Source organism: Prionailurus viverrinus, chromosome A1, assembly GCF_022837055.1.
Source record: "Prionailurus viverrinus isolate Anna chromosome A1, UM_Priviv_1.0, whole genome shotgun sequence".
Taxonomy (NCBI): domain Eukaryota; kingdom Metazoa; phylum Chordata; class Mammalia; order Carnivora; family Felidae; genus Prionailurus; species Prionailurus viverrinus.
This window is the reverse complement of record NC_062561.1, coordinates 41,853,975-41,873,970: the sequence shown is the minus strand read 5'-3', so window position 1 is coordinate 41,873,970 and position 19,996 is coordinate 41,853,975. Positions and strand designations below refer to the sequence as shown.

The window sequence follows — 19,996 nt, the reverse complement described above, 5'->3', positions numbered from 1 at the left end:
CACTGAGCGTGGAGCCTGCTTAAGATTCTGTGTCCCTCTCCCTCTACCCCTCCTGGGCACCTGCTCTCTCTGTTTCAAAATATAAATAAATAAGTAAAGTCTAAAAACTCCAGTGTGCCCTTCAGAAAAACAGCAAAAATAATGTGACTTCAATTTAGCAGCAATTCCAAATAACAAAAATAATCCCAAAATTGGTGCTTCCCAAAATATAAGAGCCTGTTAATGTAATCTGGGTCGTTTGATCAGTCTCACTGATAATTTAGATTTAGTAATAGTTGGTGAGGCAATAACACTACAGGCCTAGACATCTCTAGTCTACTGACACTGTAGCTGTGTACTGAAGATGCTGAGGTGTTCAGACAGGGAAGAAACAAAGAATCACAAGAAACAAAAGTGAACTACAGTGAGACAGCGTGCAGAGACTTTGAGCAGCCCAGAAGGAGAGAACATGAGAACATTAAATAGTAATTTCAAGTCTTGCAGGAGTTCCGAAAACGCTCATAGAGACTGCTTATCTTGTCATGTAGCAATTAGAAAGAGTAAGTTTTTTTTAAAGCTCTATAAGTTTACAAACACAATCTGTTCATTTATAATGACTATTTTAATTAAACAAATGAAAGCAGCTTTGAATTTCTTGTATTGACCTGACCCTCTTAGGGATTCAGAGGGCATTGGAATAGGCAGCCAGCCAAATAACACACTTTCAAACAGCTTTAGCTCCTAAAATAGTAGCGATGATCATTAACCAAGAATAATTAATATAAGTACAAATAAGTTCTCAGTGTCGCCTTGACCTTCATCCCTACTCATTCACCTGGATACCAACTTTAAAAATGAATCTTGGGGCGCCTGCGGGGCTCAGTCGGTTGAGCATCTGACTTTGGCTCAGGTCGTGATCTCACAGCTCGTGAGTTCGAGCCCCACGTCAGGCTCTGTGCTGACAGCTCGGAGCCTGGAGCCTGCTTCAGATTCTGTGCCTCCCTCTCTCTCTGCCCCAACCCACTTGCATTCTGTCTCTGTCTCTCTCAAAATTAAATAAACATTAAAAAATTTAAAAAATGAATCTTTACATAAGGAAAATATAGTTTATAGTTGTCATTTCTAGCTCTTTGTAAAATGAATTCGACATCAACCTCTCATCCCCTGCAAACAAGCAAATTAAAAAAAAAAAAACATTGAATCTTTATTTTACCACAAGAAAAAAAAATGTAATGGCAAAATAATACCCGCATTTGAGGAAGATCTTTGATATTTTTCCTAGTTCATGACTTTGGCTCTCTTCAACATTATGTCAAAGAATTTGAAAGACAGTTTGTAGTCACTGGTATATATTCATACTTTGCTTCAGGAGCCCAATCAGGCATGATTGTGTAGAAACACAAAGTATACTTCTTTAGCTCTGCATAAGGTGTTTATTCACCTGAGAGGAAAATGCTTTTGATTCACTGAGAAACACTCTGAGAGAAAAAAATTTAGTTCAGTGGTATTGCTTGAAGGGAGGATGCTCAAGCAATATGTGATCTTAAGTAGTCCATTTAATCCACTAACACCTCTTAATCTTCTCTCATCTCTGTCATCAGGAAAATGAGGCTTGGAGAATGTAAATAAGACCTACACTCTATAGTTATATTAGCAAAAATAATGCTATCTGTATATACACACATATGTGTATTTATATATGTACCCACATACATGTCTACACATGTGTATATGTACATAAATGTATATATACATATATATGTAGGTCCCAAGGAGTAACTTCAAGTAATTTATTAGTTTTAACATGATTATAAAATATGCTTTTGTTTCTCTATTTACATTCCATGCTGACAGGGAGAACATTTTGGAGTATTTCAGCCAGATACAAAATACTCTTAGTGATTGATTTTGAACCAAAGCCACACCACTTGTTCTAGATGACAACTTAACTTTATAAATCTTGCCAAAGGTTCACAGATCTCAGAACCTTTGACTGTCATCCAGATTAAAAAATAAAGGTTCATTGTGCAGGTCACTTCTATTAGAGAGAAACTAACTGACATCCTAAGCATTATTGATAATGTTTGGCAAGGGCCAGCTGTCTTATGGTTTTATTGATGTGGTAGACTGAGGCACAGAGGCCAACTCAAGAACTTGAAACAAGAATCAAATGTTTTAACCATACGTTACTGCATAAGTCAAAAAGACAAGAAACTACAACTTATGAAATTAACCAATAATTTTTACTTTTGATGAAGATATACTAGGTTAGTTATTTTTGTTATGATTCACATATACAAAGAATGAGATTTTTGGTGAGAATCTGAAGTGCAACATTTGAAGAATTTTTACTAAAATATTAAAAATATTAACTCTCTTTTTACTAACTCACACAGTTACTCTGAATTTTAATTAATTAATTAATTTATTTATTTATTTATGTTTTATGTTTTATGTCTTATTTATTTTTTAAAGAACACAAGCAGGGGAGGGGCAAAGAGAGAGAGGGACAGAGGACCCAGTTACTCTGAATTTTCATTTATTTATTTATTTATTTATTTATTTATTTATTTATTTATGATTTATTTATTTTTGAGAGAGCACAAGCAGGGGAGGGGCAGATAGAGGGACAGATGATCTGAAATGGGCTCTGCACTGTCAGCAGCAAGCCTGATGTGGAGCTTGAACTCACGAACTGGGAGATCATGACCTGAGCTGAAATCAGACACAAAGAACTGAGCCACCCACGTGCCCCTGAATTTTTAAATAATATTTATTCTGAGTTATTATCCTTATTGTTGGCTCATATATTATGCATAGTTAGTAGGAAGTAACGTTTCCAAACTGATCACACTTGGATTTACGGTGGATGACCATAAAGGGATTTGAAAATGTGTCTAGACCAGTGAAGACTTTACAGTTGGATTTCAGTTGGAAGGATACTTATTGGCTTTGTATCTAGTGATTCACAAAAGAAACAGAAACAAAGACTTTCCCGTGTTTGTACTTATCTTTTATATTACCATTTATCTTGTCTATTCACTCTCTGGTTTCCTGAATACCTTCTTCCAGACCTTCCATAGTTCTTTCTAGATTCCAGGCCATTCTGCCCTCCCTGTTGATTACCCCTTTAGATATAGGAGTGGTAATAACATCATACTTTTCCAGGTCCTTGCTTCCCTCTCTACTTTTTATTGGTTTTCTTTCCCCAGCCCATACTCCACAGAGTTCCTTCATTAAACTCTTTTGAGGGGATCCTTTTGAGTGCCATCTCTTCCATGCCAGGACATTGAAAGGTACCCAAGCTCTGCCAGCTCATGGAGAGGCATATTTTCACGTTATGATTTGACGGATGCCTCCAAGCCTTCTCTATTCCTCTGCCATCAAGTCTCAAGCCTTCCTATGTGCAGACTAAAGCATCTTGATCTGGCTCTTACTGACGTGTAGCTTTTCTTCCAAAGGATAACACTTAGCGTGTTAGTCGATGACATTATAAGATTAATGAGTTTGTCAGAATAGCCAACCACCAATTATGCCCGAGAGACAGGTCATTTTCGTGAGACATATTGGAAAAATAATAAAAAAACATATTTAATTGCAAAGGGACAGGAGACCTAGATAGGAAGCAGATGTGATTGTGACGACTCCTCCACAGAAATTATTGTAGTAACCCAGAGGAAGAAAAAAGATGACCCCTCAGAAGATAAGGTCAAATTTTGCTTACCAAGAGTTTTTCCCTAGATGTAGAATTAATGGCAGCCCCTCTCCCCTATTTTGTTTTCTTATATTCACTGTGAAACTTAATTCCAAGAGTCTGCCTAAAATTTTGCATGTACACATCAGATTAATCGTGAGAAATTTGTAAATATTTTTGATTAGATATTAAAGCACATTGATGTAACAACAAACTTTTTTCTATCTCCGAAAAATGATAATGACATATGTCTCATAACATAAAATCATCATGACAGTGATTTTTTTATGATAAATATGTCAACATTATTATCTGTTGAATAGTTGGGACTTAGGGTCAACTACCTGTAACATCAAAATATTAAAGAGATGTTTTCTAGTGTCAGAAAACTATGGTCTCTGATTGGCAATAGGCAGAGCGGAAAATAATGCAGGAAATCTCAGCCAAATTTACATAGATGTTATAAAATTCACATGTAATTCTTATTATTTTAAGAGAGAAATTTATCTTTCAAAGACTGATATTAATGAAGTAATTTCTCTGGATTTGCAAGGTGCATCCAGAGATAAACAGACATTTTAGATTGGAATGGGTAATTCAATGCATCACCCTGAGAGGGCAAGATTTCTCTCCACAATAGTCTATTATACAGGCCATTTTCAATAATGAAGTAATCCTATTTTCAACAGTTCCCTTAGGAGATTCTTTCAAAATATAACATTAAACTTCTCATTTTTAGAGTAGGTTTTCTTTATGTACAACTGAATTTAAGCAATAAATTTTACCATGACATTCTATATGTAATCTAATGTGACATATTAGCTTCTTTTAAAATCACCTTATCCCCTAAAATTTGTGAACAATAATTTCATCTCTTATAATTGTAACCAATATATTTACAGAGGCTAAACTACATTTAAGTTTTCAATACATTCCCTAATCAACTTTTTTTATTTCTAAATGGCATCCCATTTACCTGAGCATACCTGTATCAAAGAGCTAAATCCTACACAATTATCTGCATCTCATTAGGGCTCTGCTTTAGAATAATTGCTAATAATTACTTTGGTGTCTCAGGCTTTAAAGAATTATTTTGTTATATATTCTGTGAATCTGGACTTCTGAAGACATCTAAAGGGCTCTGATGGTTAAAGGAGTTACGAATTTTCTGGCATGATAAAGTAGTTTGATAGGATATAGGAAGCAACCTAATTATGTTTCACTTTGGAACATTTCACTTGCTTCAAGTCCAAAGTAGGATAGTGCATAAGTGCTTTTGAATGCAGCTTCTTTCATTTATTAATGCCATTTAGATGTTCCAAGTATTATCTTAGTGAAATTTTATGCTATGAACTCTTAGCAGTGTTTCTCATGTACAGGTAAAAACTATTGGATCACTATTTTTCTAAATGTAAATTACTTGTCACATAATGTTCTACATACAGTTTTTATGTTAGTTCGCTGATTCGAGGACTCAGAACAAGCTTCATTTATGTTTTGTTTTAAAAAAAAATGTATCCAGAAATTATCTATAATGTTCCAGGCCATAGTAACACATGTTGTGGATGCAGTTATCAAAAAACAAATTACCTGGCATTGTGGCGCTTAGATTCTACTCTTAGAGATAGATCATTAACAAATAAATATATTATGACAGGTAGCAATGAGTGCTAAGAAGAACTCAGCTGGGTAAGGAAATGGAGAGTGACTGGGTAGGGGTGTATACATATATATATATGTATATATATATATATATATATACATATATATATATGTATATATATATATATTTAATAAAGAGCTCAGGAAATGCCTCTATGAAGAATTTAATTTGAGGAAACATCTAAATTAAGTGAGTGAGTTTCTCCAGAGCCAATGAGAAGAAGATGTCCCAAGCAGAAATCATAGCAAATCCGGAGACCCTGAGACCTCATGGATCTTGGTGTATTTGAGGCACAGCAAGAAAGTGAGTGTAGCAGAGTAAGATAGGGTACAGGAGAACAGGTGGGAGGGTTGGCAGATACGAGGTCAGAGAGTTGGGCAGGAGCCAGATCATGTGAGACTTTTTGAGCCATGGAAAGGACCCTGTCTTTTACTCTGATGTGATGCGAAGCAAAGGAGTGAGGTATTCTGCTCTAAATATCGAGTTAGGCTGAATAGCCCCCAAATGTACCTAAATCGTAGTCCCCAGAACATGTGACAATGTTATCAAAGGGGCTTTGCGGATGTGACTAAATTTAGGATTTTGCAATGAGGAGATTATCCTGGATTATCCACCTAGGTATTATGTAATTACAATGGTCCTTATAAGAGGAATTCAGGAAGAATTTGAGGAGGTGATGTGATAAAAGAAGCAGAGATTGGAGAGATGTGCTTTGAGAATGGGGCAAGGACCCAGAAGCTAAGAAACATGGATGGCTCTAGAAGCTGAAAGAAGGAAAGGGGATGGATTCTCCCCACAGGGTTTCCAGGAGGAAGCATTGCAGTCGACATGCTGACTTCAGTTTAATGAAATTGATTTCAGACTTTTGACCTCCAGAACTGTAATTGAATGAACTTATGTTGCTTTAAGCCACTAAGTTTGTGGTAATTTGTTACAGCAGAAATAGGAGACTAATATAAGTATATTAGTTATATACTTACAACTCTGGCTGACCCTTGAACAACATGGGTTTGAACTGTGTGGGCCCACTTATACATGAATTTTTTTCGATAAACGCAGTACAGTACTACAAATGTATTTTCTCTTCTTTATGATTTTCTTAACATTTTCTTTTCTCTAGCTTACTTTATTGTAAGAATACAGCATATAATACTTCAACATACAGATGTGTGTTAATCAACTATAACATAGTTATAATAACTGTATTATGTAAAGCTTATAGTTAACAGTAGGCTATTAATAGTTAAGTTTTGGTGGAGTCAAAAGTCATATGACTGCATGAGGGTCAATGCTTCTGACCTTCATGTTGTTCAAGGGCTATCTATATCTTTTTTTTTTATTTTGTTTAATGTTTATTTATTTTTGAGGGAGAGAGAGAGAGAGACAGAGAGACAGAGACAGAGACAGAGACAGAGTGTGAGTGAAGGAGGTGCAGATAGAGAGGGAGAGACAGAATCCAAAGCAGGCTCCAGGCTCTGGGCTATTAGCACAGAGCCCGATGTGGGGCTCGAACTCACAAACTGCGAGATCATGACCTGAGCCGAAGTTGGACGCTTAACTGACTAAGCCACCCAGGTGCCTGAAGGGCTATCTATATCTATATATCTGTATCTGTCTATATCTATATCATCTATCTATATCTATCTATCTATATCTATCACTTAATTAAAATATATAGATGACTCTAAAGATTGGAGAATAGAATTTCAAAAGAGTAGAAGAAGGCTCAGTCAGTAGAGCATGAGACTCTTAATCCTGTGGTTGTGAGTTCGAGGCCCACAATGGGGATTGAGCTTAAAGAAAAAGGGAGTCCTGTTAGGAAATAATAGTGGTTTGAGCTGGTGGGTTTTCAGGGAAGTAGGTAGACTAAAGAACTTGCTGACTGACGGTGTGTCTTGAGTAAACGACAGATGTTCTATTAGTTTTCTATTGCTGAGTAACAAATTACCACAATTTAGCTGGTTACAGCAATACAAATGTATTATCTCTGCTTCTGTCCACTTATTATCTCATAAGTGCAAGTGGGCTCAGTATGCCTAGGGTTTCCCACGGCTGAAATCAAGGTATCAGCTGGACTGAACCCTTCCCTGGAGTCTCTGAGGAAGAATCCATTTTTTTAACTAACTCTGTTAGCTAAAACAACTCTGTTGTTGGCAGAATTCTGTTCCTTCTCATTGTAGGACTGAGATCCCTATAGTCCTACTGACTGCCCAGCTGGAGTTGCTGTCAGCCTTAGAGGCAGCTCTCAGATCCTTTCTGTGTGGTCTTTTCTATTTTGAAAGCCACCAATGGCCCATTGAATCCTTCTTGGGCTTTGAGTATGAGCTCCCTTCTGCTACCTGCTGCTGAAAATCCCCTGCTTTTCAAGGGCTCACATGATGACATTAGGCCTACCTGATAATCTCTCTTTATTTAACTAAAAGCCAACTTTATTAGTTGATAAATGACTTTATTATGTCTGCATTGTCCCCTTGGCCATTGTCTTAGTCAATACTTATACTCCTGGCCTGGTTTTTAGATAAGCAGCTGAGAATGTTTTTAAGGAGATGGAAGATTACATAGGCCGCTTCTCCGTTTTACATTTGGATCTTGGCCTGAAATAAATCTGTAAAAAATTACTTCATTTCTCAATACCTTAGATTGGCTCCTTAAAGTCTGTTGCACATTAAATAAGCCACACTACATTTTTTTGAGAAATAATGCAAATTCCAAGCAATGGAGAATAATTCAGGAAATATCAATATGAGAATGAGTATTTAAAATGAAAGATATTAAATATAATTTAAAATGTGGTAAACTATAGTAGAAACTAAATATGATCAGCGATAATATAAATATTTCACATCATGCAGTTTGGTCAAAATTTGGTAGTGAATAACCTTAGACCTTTTTATTCAACTGATTGCAACATCAAACATTAATAATAGTTAATAAATGACATTATCTCTGATAATTTTCTTTTCAGCGGTTAGCTTTTGCAGGTGAGAAAAAGGCAGCTGATATTTATGCCATGCAGAAGAAAGCTAAAGACTTATAAGGAAGTGCTCTCCATTCTTTGTGAGCTATAAAGTCTGTCCAAATAGCAATATCCTCTCCCTCAGAGAATCTGCTGCTTGGGCCGGCCGTGTGTTATTGTATTTGGACCGTCTCCATCTGCAAATGTTGACTTTTCATCTGTGACCAAGGAAAAAAATCTGTATGAGGAATGTGTAAAACATTTAATCCTTGTTTACTTGTTAACCAAAGGTTTTGTCAAATCCTGCTGGTGTGGGTTTTTTTTTTTTTTTTTTTTTTTTTGCATTTGCTTCTCAAGGTGACTGTAGGTGCAGTCTCAATGTAGCGTTTAAATCTGAGCTATAAGCTAAACTCTGACTAAATCATTAGGGTTTTTTTTACTTAGATTTAGAAACATAAATACTTGTTCTAAATATAGTTTCACATTCAAAAAACTGAATGTGACCTAAATAATACAGTAATCTACAGGAAAAATTGATTTATAATTTCTTTGCTCTGTCTGGGGCTTCTCATAACTAAAATGAAAACAACACTGAAAAGTTTGATTATCTATGGCAAACCACAGTGGTATTTGATGAGAGAATAAGAAAATGGTAGAGGTCATGCATGAAAATCTAGTCTCTTACTCTTAATTTATAGATGACAAACTAGGACTAGCTAAAATCTTTTAGGAATCTAAAATTACTTTCACAAAGTCTATATTCATTCATTGTTTGACTGTGACTTAAATCTATTTCTGTTTGACCTAGCTATCCGTGTGACCTGATGGTTCTGATTTTAGATATTCTATTTAGCAATCTCTTGAGCCTAACATGATCAAACAAAGCTTGTTGAGTGAATGAATGAAAAATATTTTTCCCATAAGTGTGTTCAAATTTGCCAGATCTATTTTTGGGTCTTAGACTGTCCACATAACTGTGCTGCACTATTTCGTATGCCAATGGAATGGCAACATTAATGGCAATGGAATTTATTATACTTTTTGATTGTTTTTCTATATAAAAGAGTAATAACTGATATTTATTCCCATGTGACATTGATTTAAAAATTTTGATTTGGCATTGTGTATTGTGATCTGAAGTAGAATGATGTCTCAAAAGGGAATGTGGGTAATGCTAAGCAAGTTCCTCTGTTTCTCATGCCAACTCTCATATTTGAAATTAATTTTGGCCGTAGTTTAGATGGGAAGAAAATTAATTGATTTGATTTTTAACAGCAACTGTTCAATAAATATAGTAAGTGGTGATAGAATAGTAGAGAGGAGGGATGCCTAGCAAATGAATTTGACCCATTTTTCAGGTCCCTCCATATTTGCATAAGCATAAGCATTTAGCTTCAGCTTTTCATTCAAGGTAATCCACAGCGATGATAAGAAATCATTACACTGTTACATCGTTCCAGAAAAAAAAAAAAAGAAAAAGAAAGAAAGAAAGAAAAGAAGGGAAAAGAGAAAAATGAAAGACATAAGCTGAAAATGAGGGTGAGAATGAGCTAGCAAAGATACTGATGTTTTTGTATTGGTCTCTTAGAGATGCTAAAATTAACTTCAAATGTAGTGGGTGAAAGTATTTGTTTCCCTGAGCTTTTATTATAGGAAAATTGATTAAGGCAAAGAGCAATCATGAAAAATAAGATTTTTCACAGTATATTAATAACAGCAAGTGTAAAGCAAAATTATAGGATGAAAGTCTACGTAAAATGGAAATTTATTTAAAACAAGTGAAGAAATTTTATCATTTGCCTAGAGATCTGGGAAACTGCTGAAGCAAATCCAAGTCTGGGGATGCCTCCTTCACTGTAAGGTGCTTAGTGATGCACAGCTCTGCGAACTTCCTACCTGCTACCATAAAATCTTGGGGAAATCAGCAAAATTGAACTTAAGAACAAATGTTTTGCATAAAAATACTGATATATGTTCTTACCACAAAAAAGGCCATCGTAACATGAGAATCAGGTGTGTTCTGCATAAGAGATGTATTTTTCTATCATAAAAATCAAGTGAAATGAAAAATTGAGTGAAATGGGATGAGTTTGATCCCAAATGATATAAAAATGACTCCTCTCTTTTGCAATTCAATCCTGGTAGTCTGTTTAATCATATTTTACCCCACAGTAAAAATTCTAGAGAAAATTCATTCACATAAAAGGCCAAATATTCATATAGTATGAAACCTAACCAGGAATAGGAAAGATATCATGATTTTTTTAAAAATATCAGTTCCAAGCTTTGGAATTAAAAGGTTTCAAGTCCTCAGGTTGAAAAGTAGGTGGACCACAAGCCAGAAGGTACTTGTTAATTACAGCAGTTGAGTTAATCAATGAAGTAACGGTTCTGCCTCTGGGTATAATAAAATGAGATCAAGACCCATTCAGCTATCCTACCACTTAGGTATAGCTGGAGATCCATTAACTTGGATCGTTTCACATTTTAAACTCACATCGTTAAAACTCAGCAATTCAAGCAGCTCTCTGACAGCTATTGATGCCTAACCATAGAAAAAGTATTTTGTTGGGTTTTGAGTGAGAAGGTGAGCTATGCAAAGGTGGAGAGGGAAATACATTGGCACCTGATATAAATATTAATTGAGACAACTTTCAAGCTTTTGGTTATGTGCTTTTGTATTTGCTTTCAACATTTAAATGCAGAGACAGATGGCTTGTACAATTTTATCAGCCCTCGTGTCTTTATACATTCAAAAACCTGGAACGATAACCAAACCCATAGATTGCAGATTGTGAAAGGGAACAAATAATTTAGTTTTTTTTAAAAAAATCAATAAATGTTTCAGTCTTAGAAAAATCATGATGGTGGATTTTAATTATTTTGAAGAGAAAGGAAATAATTTGGTGCAATGCTGAAATTGTAGAAAATAATGTATGTGCAGTTCGGAATCCTGACCTGGGTTCTAAACAGATATTGTATGAGGTAGGACATTAAAATGTGTAAAAAATTGGAGAAATGGGAAAAACACATGTGCACACAAACACATGTACACGCATAAAATCTTAAGGCATTTATTAAGAATCCAGCATAGTATCTGATATGTGTGGTACATGATAGATATTCAATATACACTTGTTGAGGGAACTTATGAATGGAAAATATTATTCATCACTTAAGATAATTACTTATTATGATAATATTAAAAATAATTATAGTCAAAGATGAAGAGCAATATTTGAGTGCCTATATTTTTCATATTTTAGCAAAAATGTCCTGGTATTTTAAGTGCTATATATCTGATGGAGAATTATAGGTTGATTGTTTTTAATCATATTTTGGGAAGTGACAGTATTCAATATCAGTGCTTTATAAAGAATGTGTTTCTCCTTTTAAAAAGTACAAAACAATTCAGTCATTGTATCTAAAAATGAAAGCAATGAATGGTAACTCTTCCATGGTTAGCATGCTTCCGATTATAAGCTTTTACTTTTTTTACAATTTTTTTAAAGTTTATTTATCTTGGGAGAAAGAGCATGCAAGTAAGGTAGGGGCAGAGAGAGAGGGAAAGAGAATGACAAACAGGCTCCACGCTGTCAGTGCGGAGCCTGACCTGGGGCTGGAACTCACGACTTCTAAGATCACGACCTGGGCCGAAATCAAGAGCCACTTAACCAACTGAGCCACCCAGGTGCCCCCTGATTGTAAACTTTTAAAGAACAGGGACTTTTAGGGAACCAGAGGTGTGACTGTTTTCCCTTTAATAATCCCTAATTTAAAAAATGTGTTTTTTTCCCCTTCTTACCAAGTCATGACAATTTGGAAGCATTGTTATTTTCCAAAATAAAACCCAGGAGTAGGGGGTGGTTTGTTGTTGTTTAACATCAAGGCAACTACTGGTGATTAAATATAGGCCCAAATAAAACAAGTAAAAATTTCCTTATTCAATGTCATGTCCCTAAATAAAACTTAACCAAAACATAAAGCGAAGTATATTTCCCAACCATGTGGTTCAAGCATATAAGAAAATTTGTGTCATACAATTTCATATACTTACGTTTTTTCTTTAATGCTGTGTTGAGTGAGTGCTGAGGTCCTGGTGAAAGTCTGGTCACTTCCCCTTGAATGATCCCACACCACACATTACTTCCCTTCTAGAGACCTCACACTCCTAGATCATTATGCACCCTCCTTAATTGCCCAGGGGTAACATACCAGACAACTTCAGACAGCCCCTGTCCCCTAGAATGTGAGAAATTATTCAAATTCATCAGTCCACAGACAGCCCAGGGAACGAGCTCACCCCACCCACCCTGTCTGCCAGGCATAAACGCCCCCCCTCCCGAAATTCCCCCTTTTTCACCTTTTCCTGGTGCAACCTTCTGTGCCGCCCTGCCCCGTGGCCTTTTCTCTTTTAGAGCCATAAGGAACACAGACTTCTGGCTTTCATTCAAGTGTTGTGTTGTGTTCCACCTTGCGGTGGATCTTTCAATCTTATACAGGAATCAGCTACCTGAAAGACTTACCTAAGAATCTACAAATGTCTGGAAATATATTTATGCATTTTATCAAAAGCCTTCGAATATACTTGTGCGAATAAATCTAAGTATAATTCGCAAAGAGCGATTGATATTATTTAAAATTTTTTTTTCAACGTTTTTTATTTATTTTTGGGACAGAGAGAGACAGAGCATGAATGGGGGAGGGACAGAGAGAGAGGGAGACACAGAATCGGAAACAGGCTCCGAGCCATCAGCCCAGAGCCTGATGCGGGGCTCGAACTCATGGACCGCGAGATCGTGACCTGGCTGAAGTCGGACGCTTAACCGACTGCGCCACCCAGGCGCCCCAACGATTGATATTATTTAATGGAAAGAAGCTCATTTTTTTACCAGTCAGGATTTTGTATAGTACTCATAACTGTAGATGTCTTCAACTGTCAATTATCTGTAAGAGGAACTTTCAGAAAAAGGTAGAAATGATGTAATAGGGAAAAAAGTCCATCTGTTACCTTGCAAAGAGACAAGCCTTCCTAAATCAGTTGACTGCTAATGACACCTGTTCCTTCTTAAGGATACCCTTTTCTTCCCTCTTTGTTCACTGCTTGTAAAATAAAAGTAGTGAGAATTTTAAAAATTCCCAGGGTAACCTGAAAACTCTATGAGGACAGTGTTGACATCTATTTTGACCACTGCTGTATTCCTGGTGCCTGTCACAGTGTCAGCATATAATATGTGCTCAGTAAATATTTATGGAATAAATAAATGTTACCAGTTCTGAAAAAAAATACAGTATTTGTTAAAATGTGTCACTCATTGCTGAAGACTTAGGGTCCACATATTCTGATACACACAGACACACACACACACACACACACACACACACACACACACAAACTTTCTCAATCTCTGGGTAATCTTTCTTTTTTTAAATATTTTTAAAAGTTTATTTATTCTGAGAGAGAGAGAGTGAAAACATGTGTGTCAGCAGGGGAAGGGCAGAGAGAGAGAGGGAGCAAGAGAGAGAGAGAGAGAGAGAGAGAGAGAGAGAGAGAGAGAATCCCAAGCAGACTCTGCATGGAGCCTCATATGGTGCTCTATTTCACAAATTGTGAGATCATGACCTGAGCCTAAGTGAAAAGTCAGGTGCTTAACTGACTGAGCCACCCAAGTGCCCCCTTGAGTAATTTCTTAATTTAATATGAGGATAATGAATGTTGGATAAAGCTATTTTTAAAAATAATCTTGAGTGAAATCATATGATACTTATCTTTTCCTGACTTACTTCTTTACTTAGCATAATACCCTCTAGTCCTATCCATGTTGTTACAAAAGGCAAGATTTCATTCTTTTTGATTACCTCGTATGTGGAATTTAAGAAACAAAACAGATGGACATAGGGGAAGAGAAGGAAAAATAAGATTAAAACAGAAGGAGGTAAATCATAAGAGACTCTTAAATACAGAGAACAAACTGAGGGTTACTGGAGGGGTGTTGGGGTGTTGGGTGGGGGGATGGGCTAAATGGGTGATGGGCATTAAGGAGGGCACTTGTTGGAATGAGAGCTGGGTGTTATATGTAAGTGATAAATCACTAAATTCTTCTCCTGAAGCTATATTACACTATATGTTAACTAACTTGGATTTGAATAAAATTAAAAATAAATAAAAATATTTATAAATAAAACAAAAATAATCTTGCATATTCTTTCCTTTTATGTACTCAATAAAAACCTGATTCTATTGATATTTCTGAGATAGCTAATTATTTGTTTTCCTTTGAGATATCAACAACAACAAAAAAAGAAAAACTTAATGGTTCTAGAAAAGTAAAAAACGAAGGTTGGTTTAGAGGCCTCAAGCTAGATTGCACATCAAATTGGTGATTACTTTATCTCCATTGATGTCTTGAAAGGAGTGAATATATTTAACAGCGAAGTTAAATAATTCATTTATTATCTGTCACAAAGTATTGTGAAGCAAAGAGATGTGCTGTTGAGGAAGCTTTTGGTGTGATGTTTGTGAAATCAGCATCTTCTATTAGAATTACTTAAGGTCTGCCTTTAAGCAGAGGATATTTTTAATTATTTCTCAGAACATTTTCAACCTCATAAAATTTTAATTAACAATTAACATTGTTCATAGATCATCACTGTTGCTTAGCACAATAAGGAATCAAAAGACTGAGAAGTCGTTTTTTTTTTCCATTAATGGATTTTAAATCTAGTTGGGATAAAACAAAAATAAAATGAAACTCACGAAAGTACAGAACCTCCCTCAAAAGACAAAGGTATCATTAAGGCAGGAGTTGAGGAAGCTCAATTAGGAAATTGTCATTCATCACTAAGAGGAGATCTGTGGATATCTTCAAGGTACACACAAAATATGAATTGGTGTAGTTGTGGGAGTTAGCTTTGGTACTTGGGAAGCAAGCTGACCTTGAAAGAATAAGTAATTAAATGAAAATGGTCCAAAGCATGCAAAAAGCATCTTCTAAACCTGTGATCTCAATGTAAGGAGCATGAATTGGTTTGAGCAAAATGTGTTCGCTTTGTGGATACAGAATCACTGAGCACACTAAACTGAACCTAAAAGGGAGAAATTAGTTTGAACTTTTGAAGGATGGGCAGAATTCTGAGGACAAAGAAAGGCTCATAGAGAAGTTCAAATTCAATATACGAGGATGTAAGTAATCTTTGGAGGTTTGTGACAGAAATAGTTTTGAGTAATGAGCGTGTGTTTAAACGAAATAAATCTGTTTGCTTTTGGCGGAATGGAAATACAGGTCAGATGAGAAAGAATTTTAAAGTTGTTCTAAAGAGAAGGTTTTAGATTTTAAAAATGACTAAAATTTGAATTTGCAGGAAAGAGTAAATTTTAGCCACATTTTTTTCACATCTGGTGACCATTCTGATGTTGCTTGTGTTTTGTGGTCTCAGGTATTTGTATCAACTGTTACCTATTTCAGCAGGAATTTTTTCATATGCAAGGAATAACTGGAATATTAGTAAGACAAATAGATGTTAAAATTAAAAAGCACAATTTGGGGCACTTAAAAATGTTAGTAGTGCTAACTTGGGCTTTAGCAAAAACATACATTCCAATCAATGGATTAAGTGTTTTAATTGTTGATGAGGCAAAGTTGCCGAAATGTTTTCTTCATTTTCTTCTACATTTTTATTCTGGTGACTATTTTGAAAATGCTTTTTGCCTCAGCCATTCTTGCCTCTCCACTTAACCTCCTTCGTAAAATCAATTCCTAATTTCCAGCCTATCACTTATCACTTGACTGTTTAATCAAGGGGAAAGAAAACAAAACAAAACAGTTTTTTCCTAAATCATTTGGCTGTTGTTTTTCAGTAAAGGGCTAATTTCCTCTTTATATAATCAGAAAAGAGTTTACTTTTGAAATGAAGGTTAAAATATATGTTCTAGATTGCCTGCTAGGAAAAACAAGCAAACCAATAGATAAATATCTACGATGACCTTTTCCCCCCTGAATATTAGACTCCATGTGATCCAATTTGCAACTTAGCTAGACTTTCATTCTAGTGAATTTATTTAATACACTTAGAAATATAGAAAATAGTTTAGGCTTGTCGGCACCTGCGTGGCTCGGTCGGTTAAGCGTCCGACTTCGACTCAGGTCATGATCTCGTGGTTCGTGGGTTCCAGCCCCACGTCAAGCTTTGTCCTGACAGCTCAGAATCCGGAGCCTGCTTCAGATTCTGTGTCTTCCTCTCTCTCTGCCCCTCCCCCCACTCACACTCTGTCTCTCTCTCTCAAAAGTAAATAAACATTAAAAAAATTTAAAAGAAAAGAAAATAGGTTAGGTTTGGAAACAATCAAATGCTGTCTTTGAATGCAAATGACTTCTTTATTTACTTGGATTTCAGAATGCTTGCAGCAGACCAGGTGTTCCTTTAGTAATACACACAGTTAAAATATGCTTTAATTTTTTTTAATTTAAAAATGTTGCACAATTACTTTTGTGTGGTTTTGTATAAAAATAACATGTTTTTATGGAAAACTGATATTTTATATAATCATTTAGAGTATTTATTTTTTAATATTATATTTCAAGTATTTTATGTTTTTATGGAGTTGTACATTTACATATTTACATATTTTTCAACATCACACATAAAAATTTTCGACTCTTCATAATTTTTCATGAATAAGGGCTTTTTGTTGAGAATTAGACGGTAAATCAGTAACAATACATACTCCACAGAAACAGTTGATCAGAAATGGTGTCTTGTGGGTATATCTGTTTACTCATGTCTGTTTCTCGATATAAATGAAGGCTGAAGGAAAGAGATGATTCTTACTTCCACAACAAGGAATTCGATTCTTTCTGTTCCTCTTAAAAGACTGAATTCTTTGAATTGCGTAACTTATTATACTTTCATAAGAAAATGAAATCACCAATGCACTTCTTCTCAAAGGTGACAATTTTAAATTACAGTTCTAACCACTTTCTTTTCTTATTTTCTCTGTCTCTTGCCCTCTGTAGATGGGCCTTTGGGTCCCCGAGGATTAGCTGAAGCCACAGAGATGTGCACTCAAGAGTGCTTGGTTTTGGGTCACTCTGATAATTGCTGGATGCCTCCTGGCTTGGGCCCATATCAACACCCTAAATCTCCTCTCTCAACCTTTGCACCCCAGAAAGAATGGGTCAAGAAGGACAAGCTTGTGAATGGGCACACCCTTACCAGAGCCTGGAAAGAAGATAGCAACAGGAACCAGTTCAATGACCGTAAGCAGTATGGCTCCAATGAAGGCCATTTCAACAATGGCAGCCACATGACAGACATTCCTCTGGCAAATCTGAAGTCTTATAAGCAAGCAGGAGGTACTATTGAGAGTCCGAAGGAGCACCAACTCTAAAAAAAAAAAAAAAAAAGGCTATATGGGACCTAATAACTTTAATCTAAATAGACATGCTAATACTGTGTGTGTCAGAGCTTTATGTATTCAATAGATCTCTATAACTATGCCCCTTTATAGCAGGGATATCCATAACTTTGTGTTAGCACCATGGAGGATACAATATTTTACAACATAAAAAAGAAGATAGTTCTACTAGCCATGTGATCTTGTTTACTAGAATTGATTAAACTCTCCAGAGATGATCACTCCATTGTGCAAATATCTTTTTTCTTTTTTTTTTCTTTTCTTTCTTTCTTTCTTTTTTTTTTTTTTTTTTTTTTTTTTTTTTTTTTTTTTTGTTAATTGCATTTTACTTTTGACCCTGGACTGCTGCTATGAACAATAGAATATGCATTTGGAGAGTAAGAAAGTTCCATGGATTAGAGTGACTGACAAACATATCCAGTTAGAAAATTGTGCTCTTTTTGTCATTGATTTGTGCTGGGACTGCTATACTTGACATTATACTTCAAACGAAACTTAAAAAGATTAAGCATTAAACCTATTGTGCTGTTAACAACGTTAGTGGATACTTGTAAGTCAATCAGTGTTAAAGTATTTGTAAATAGAAGCAAGTTATTATTAACAACTTTTGTGTACTTACAACGTTCACCTAAAAAATGTTGTAGCATAATTCCGTGTTTTATGGTTGCTTCTTTCCTTTTTCTTAATTTGCCTCTTTGTCGTTATTTTTGTTGTTTCTTTCAGTGAGGTGTTTCTGCGTTAGTAGTCTGTCTTGACACACATTGTTCAAAGGATCTCAAACGCTTGTGTTTAAAAAAAGGTTCTGGAATCCTGCTTCTTTCGTGATTGCTTATGATGCTGGGATTCTATAAAAAATAAAGATAAAATGAAAACCTTATATAAGAACAGGACTTCTGCAAAAGCTTGGAAACTCAGAACCTATTTTCTTGACATCCTTGTTTTCAAAGTAGGCAAAAGCAAAATCACTTAATCAGTAGCATTAAGTGTGAGAGTGATGGGAAAGTGTTATCCTTCAGCAAGTAATACAATATCCTGTGCTTGTCACTCATACAAAACTAATGTATCAAAATTAGCATATATTGAAGAAAAATTACTATTCAAAAATAGTTTCAACCGGGCAAGTGTGTGTCTACAACTTTGTTGAAATGGCAGAGTTTGTGTTGATCCTCATATACAATAATGTTGTTGTAACACAAGTGTTAGACCATAGCCACAAAATATTTAATGTGTTGTGCCTTCATGATGTAACAGAACATTCTCCAGGTAGGCTAGTTGGGGGAAATAAAGGGATAAATCTCTAATTATTGCTGTTTAACTGTTTGTTATCATAGTCGGTCAATGCCTGGCAGGTACCAGCATCTTGTCACTTAGGTCCAACCAACAGAGTGGCAACAAATGTTCATAAGATCTCAGTTGCACGTGCAAACAAATCCAAATTCGAACATTCTTAGGAGGTTTTTGTTAAGGCATGACAGATGATTTAAACAAATAAATAGCATGCAACAAAATGTCTTTATTGAAAGAAGTGAAAGTTATCTTAATGCCACGGTTCAACATCAGTTTAAAAGTAAAAAAAAAATAAAATAAAAAATAAAAAAAAAGGTTTGCTAATCTGATAGTTAATTTGTTCTTACCAAAAATAAAATTACTTTGTAAATAGCAATTCACGTTTTTCCACAGTATAATGGAAAATAATGGGTAGGGGTGCATTGCTTATTGAAGTACATTTTTGTCGGTTTGTGAGGGGTGTTTGATGACTTTGACAGAATCAATATCTAAACAATTATCCTTGTTACTGCTTTGCCAGTTCTACGTTATTTACAATTATTCAGCTCTTGCAATAAATGTTCTGAATTCCTGATTGTAGTGTGTTAATTCTTGGTCAACATCCAAAGTGATAATTTCTACTCTAATTGTTGGATAAATATATGTGGGTAAATCAGCTCTTAATTAGAAATCAAGGCGGACTTTTGAGGGGTTTAATACCTATGTTCTGAAAATACGATTTCAAAGAGTTAAACTTCTGGTCTATGAAATCATTTTCTAGAGAAATTCATGGAGAAGTTCAGTTCATTTTCTAGTCAAGATTCATGCAAGTTTTATCAAACTGAAATCCCAAGTCCAGAAAGCTGGCAGGTAGACTAGTAAGTGAGGTTATTTTATTGTTGGCCAAGGCAGAAGAGAACTATTCTGGGATTAAGGCCTTGAAACAAGGGCTAACACGTCATCTGTATTTCTTTCAGATAGGAAAATAGGCACAGAAAGCTGTCAAGGATAATAAGACATACT

The 19,996-nt window shown here is 35.4% G+C and overlaps 1 protein-coding gene across 2 annotated transcripts in view; it reads left to right on the top strand.

Moving 5' to 3' along the window:
* PCDH9 (protocadherin 9) overlaps positions 1-19,534 on the top strand; it is a 928,690-nt gene extending 909,156 nt beyond the window's left edge. For both annotated transcript variants that reach the window (XM_047867180.1, XM_047867163.1), the window contains exon 5: positions 17,307-19,534. In XM_047867180.1, the coding sequence (XP_047723136.1) occupies positions 17,307-17,680 (374 nt within the window). In that variant the 3' untranslated portion in view covers positions 17,681-19,534. The remainder of the gene's footprint in view (positions 1-17,306) is intronic.
* The last annotated feature ends 462 nt before the right edge of the window (positions 19,535-19,996 follow it).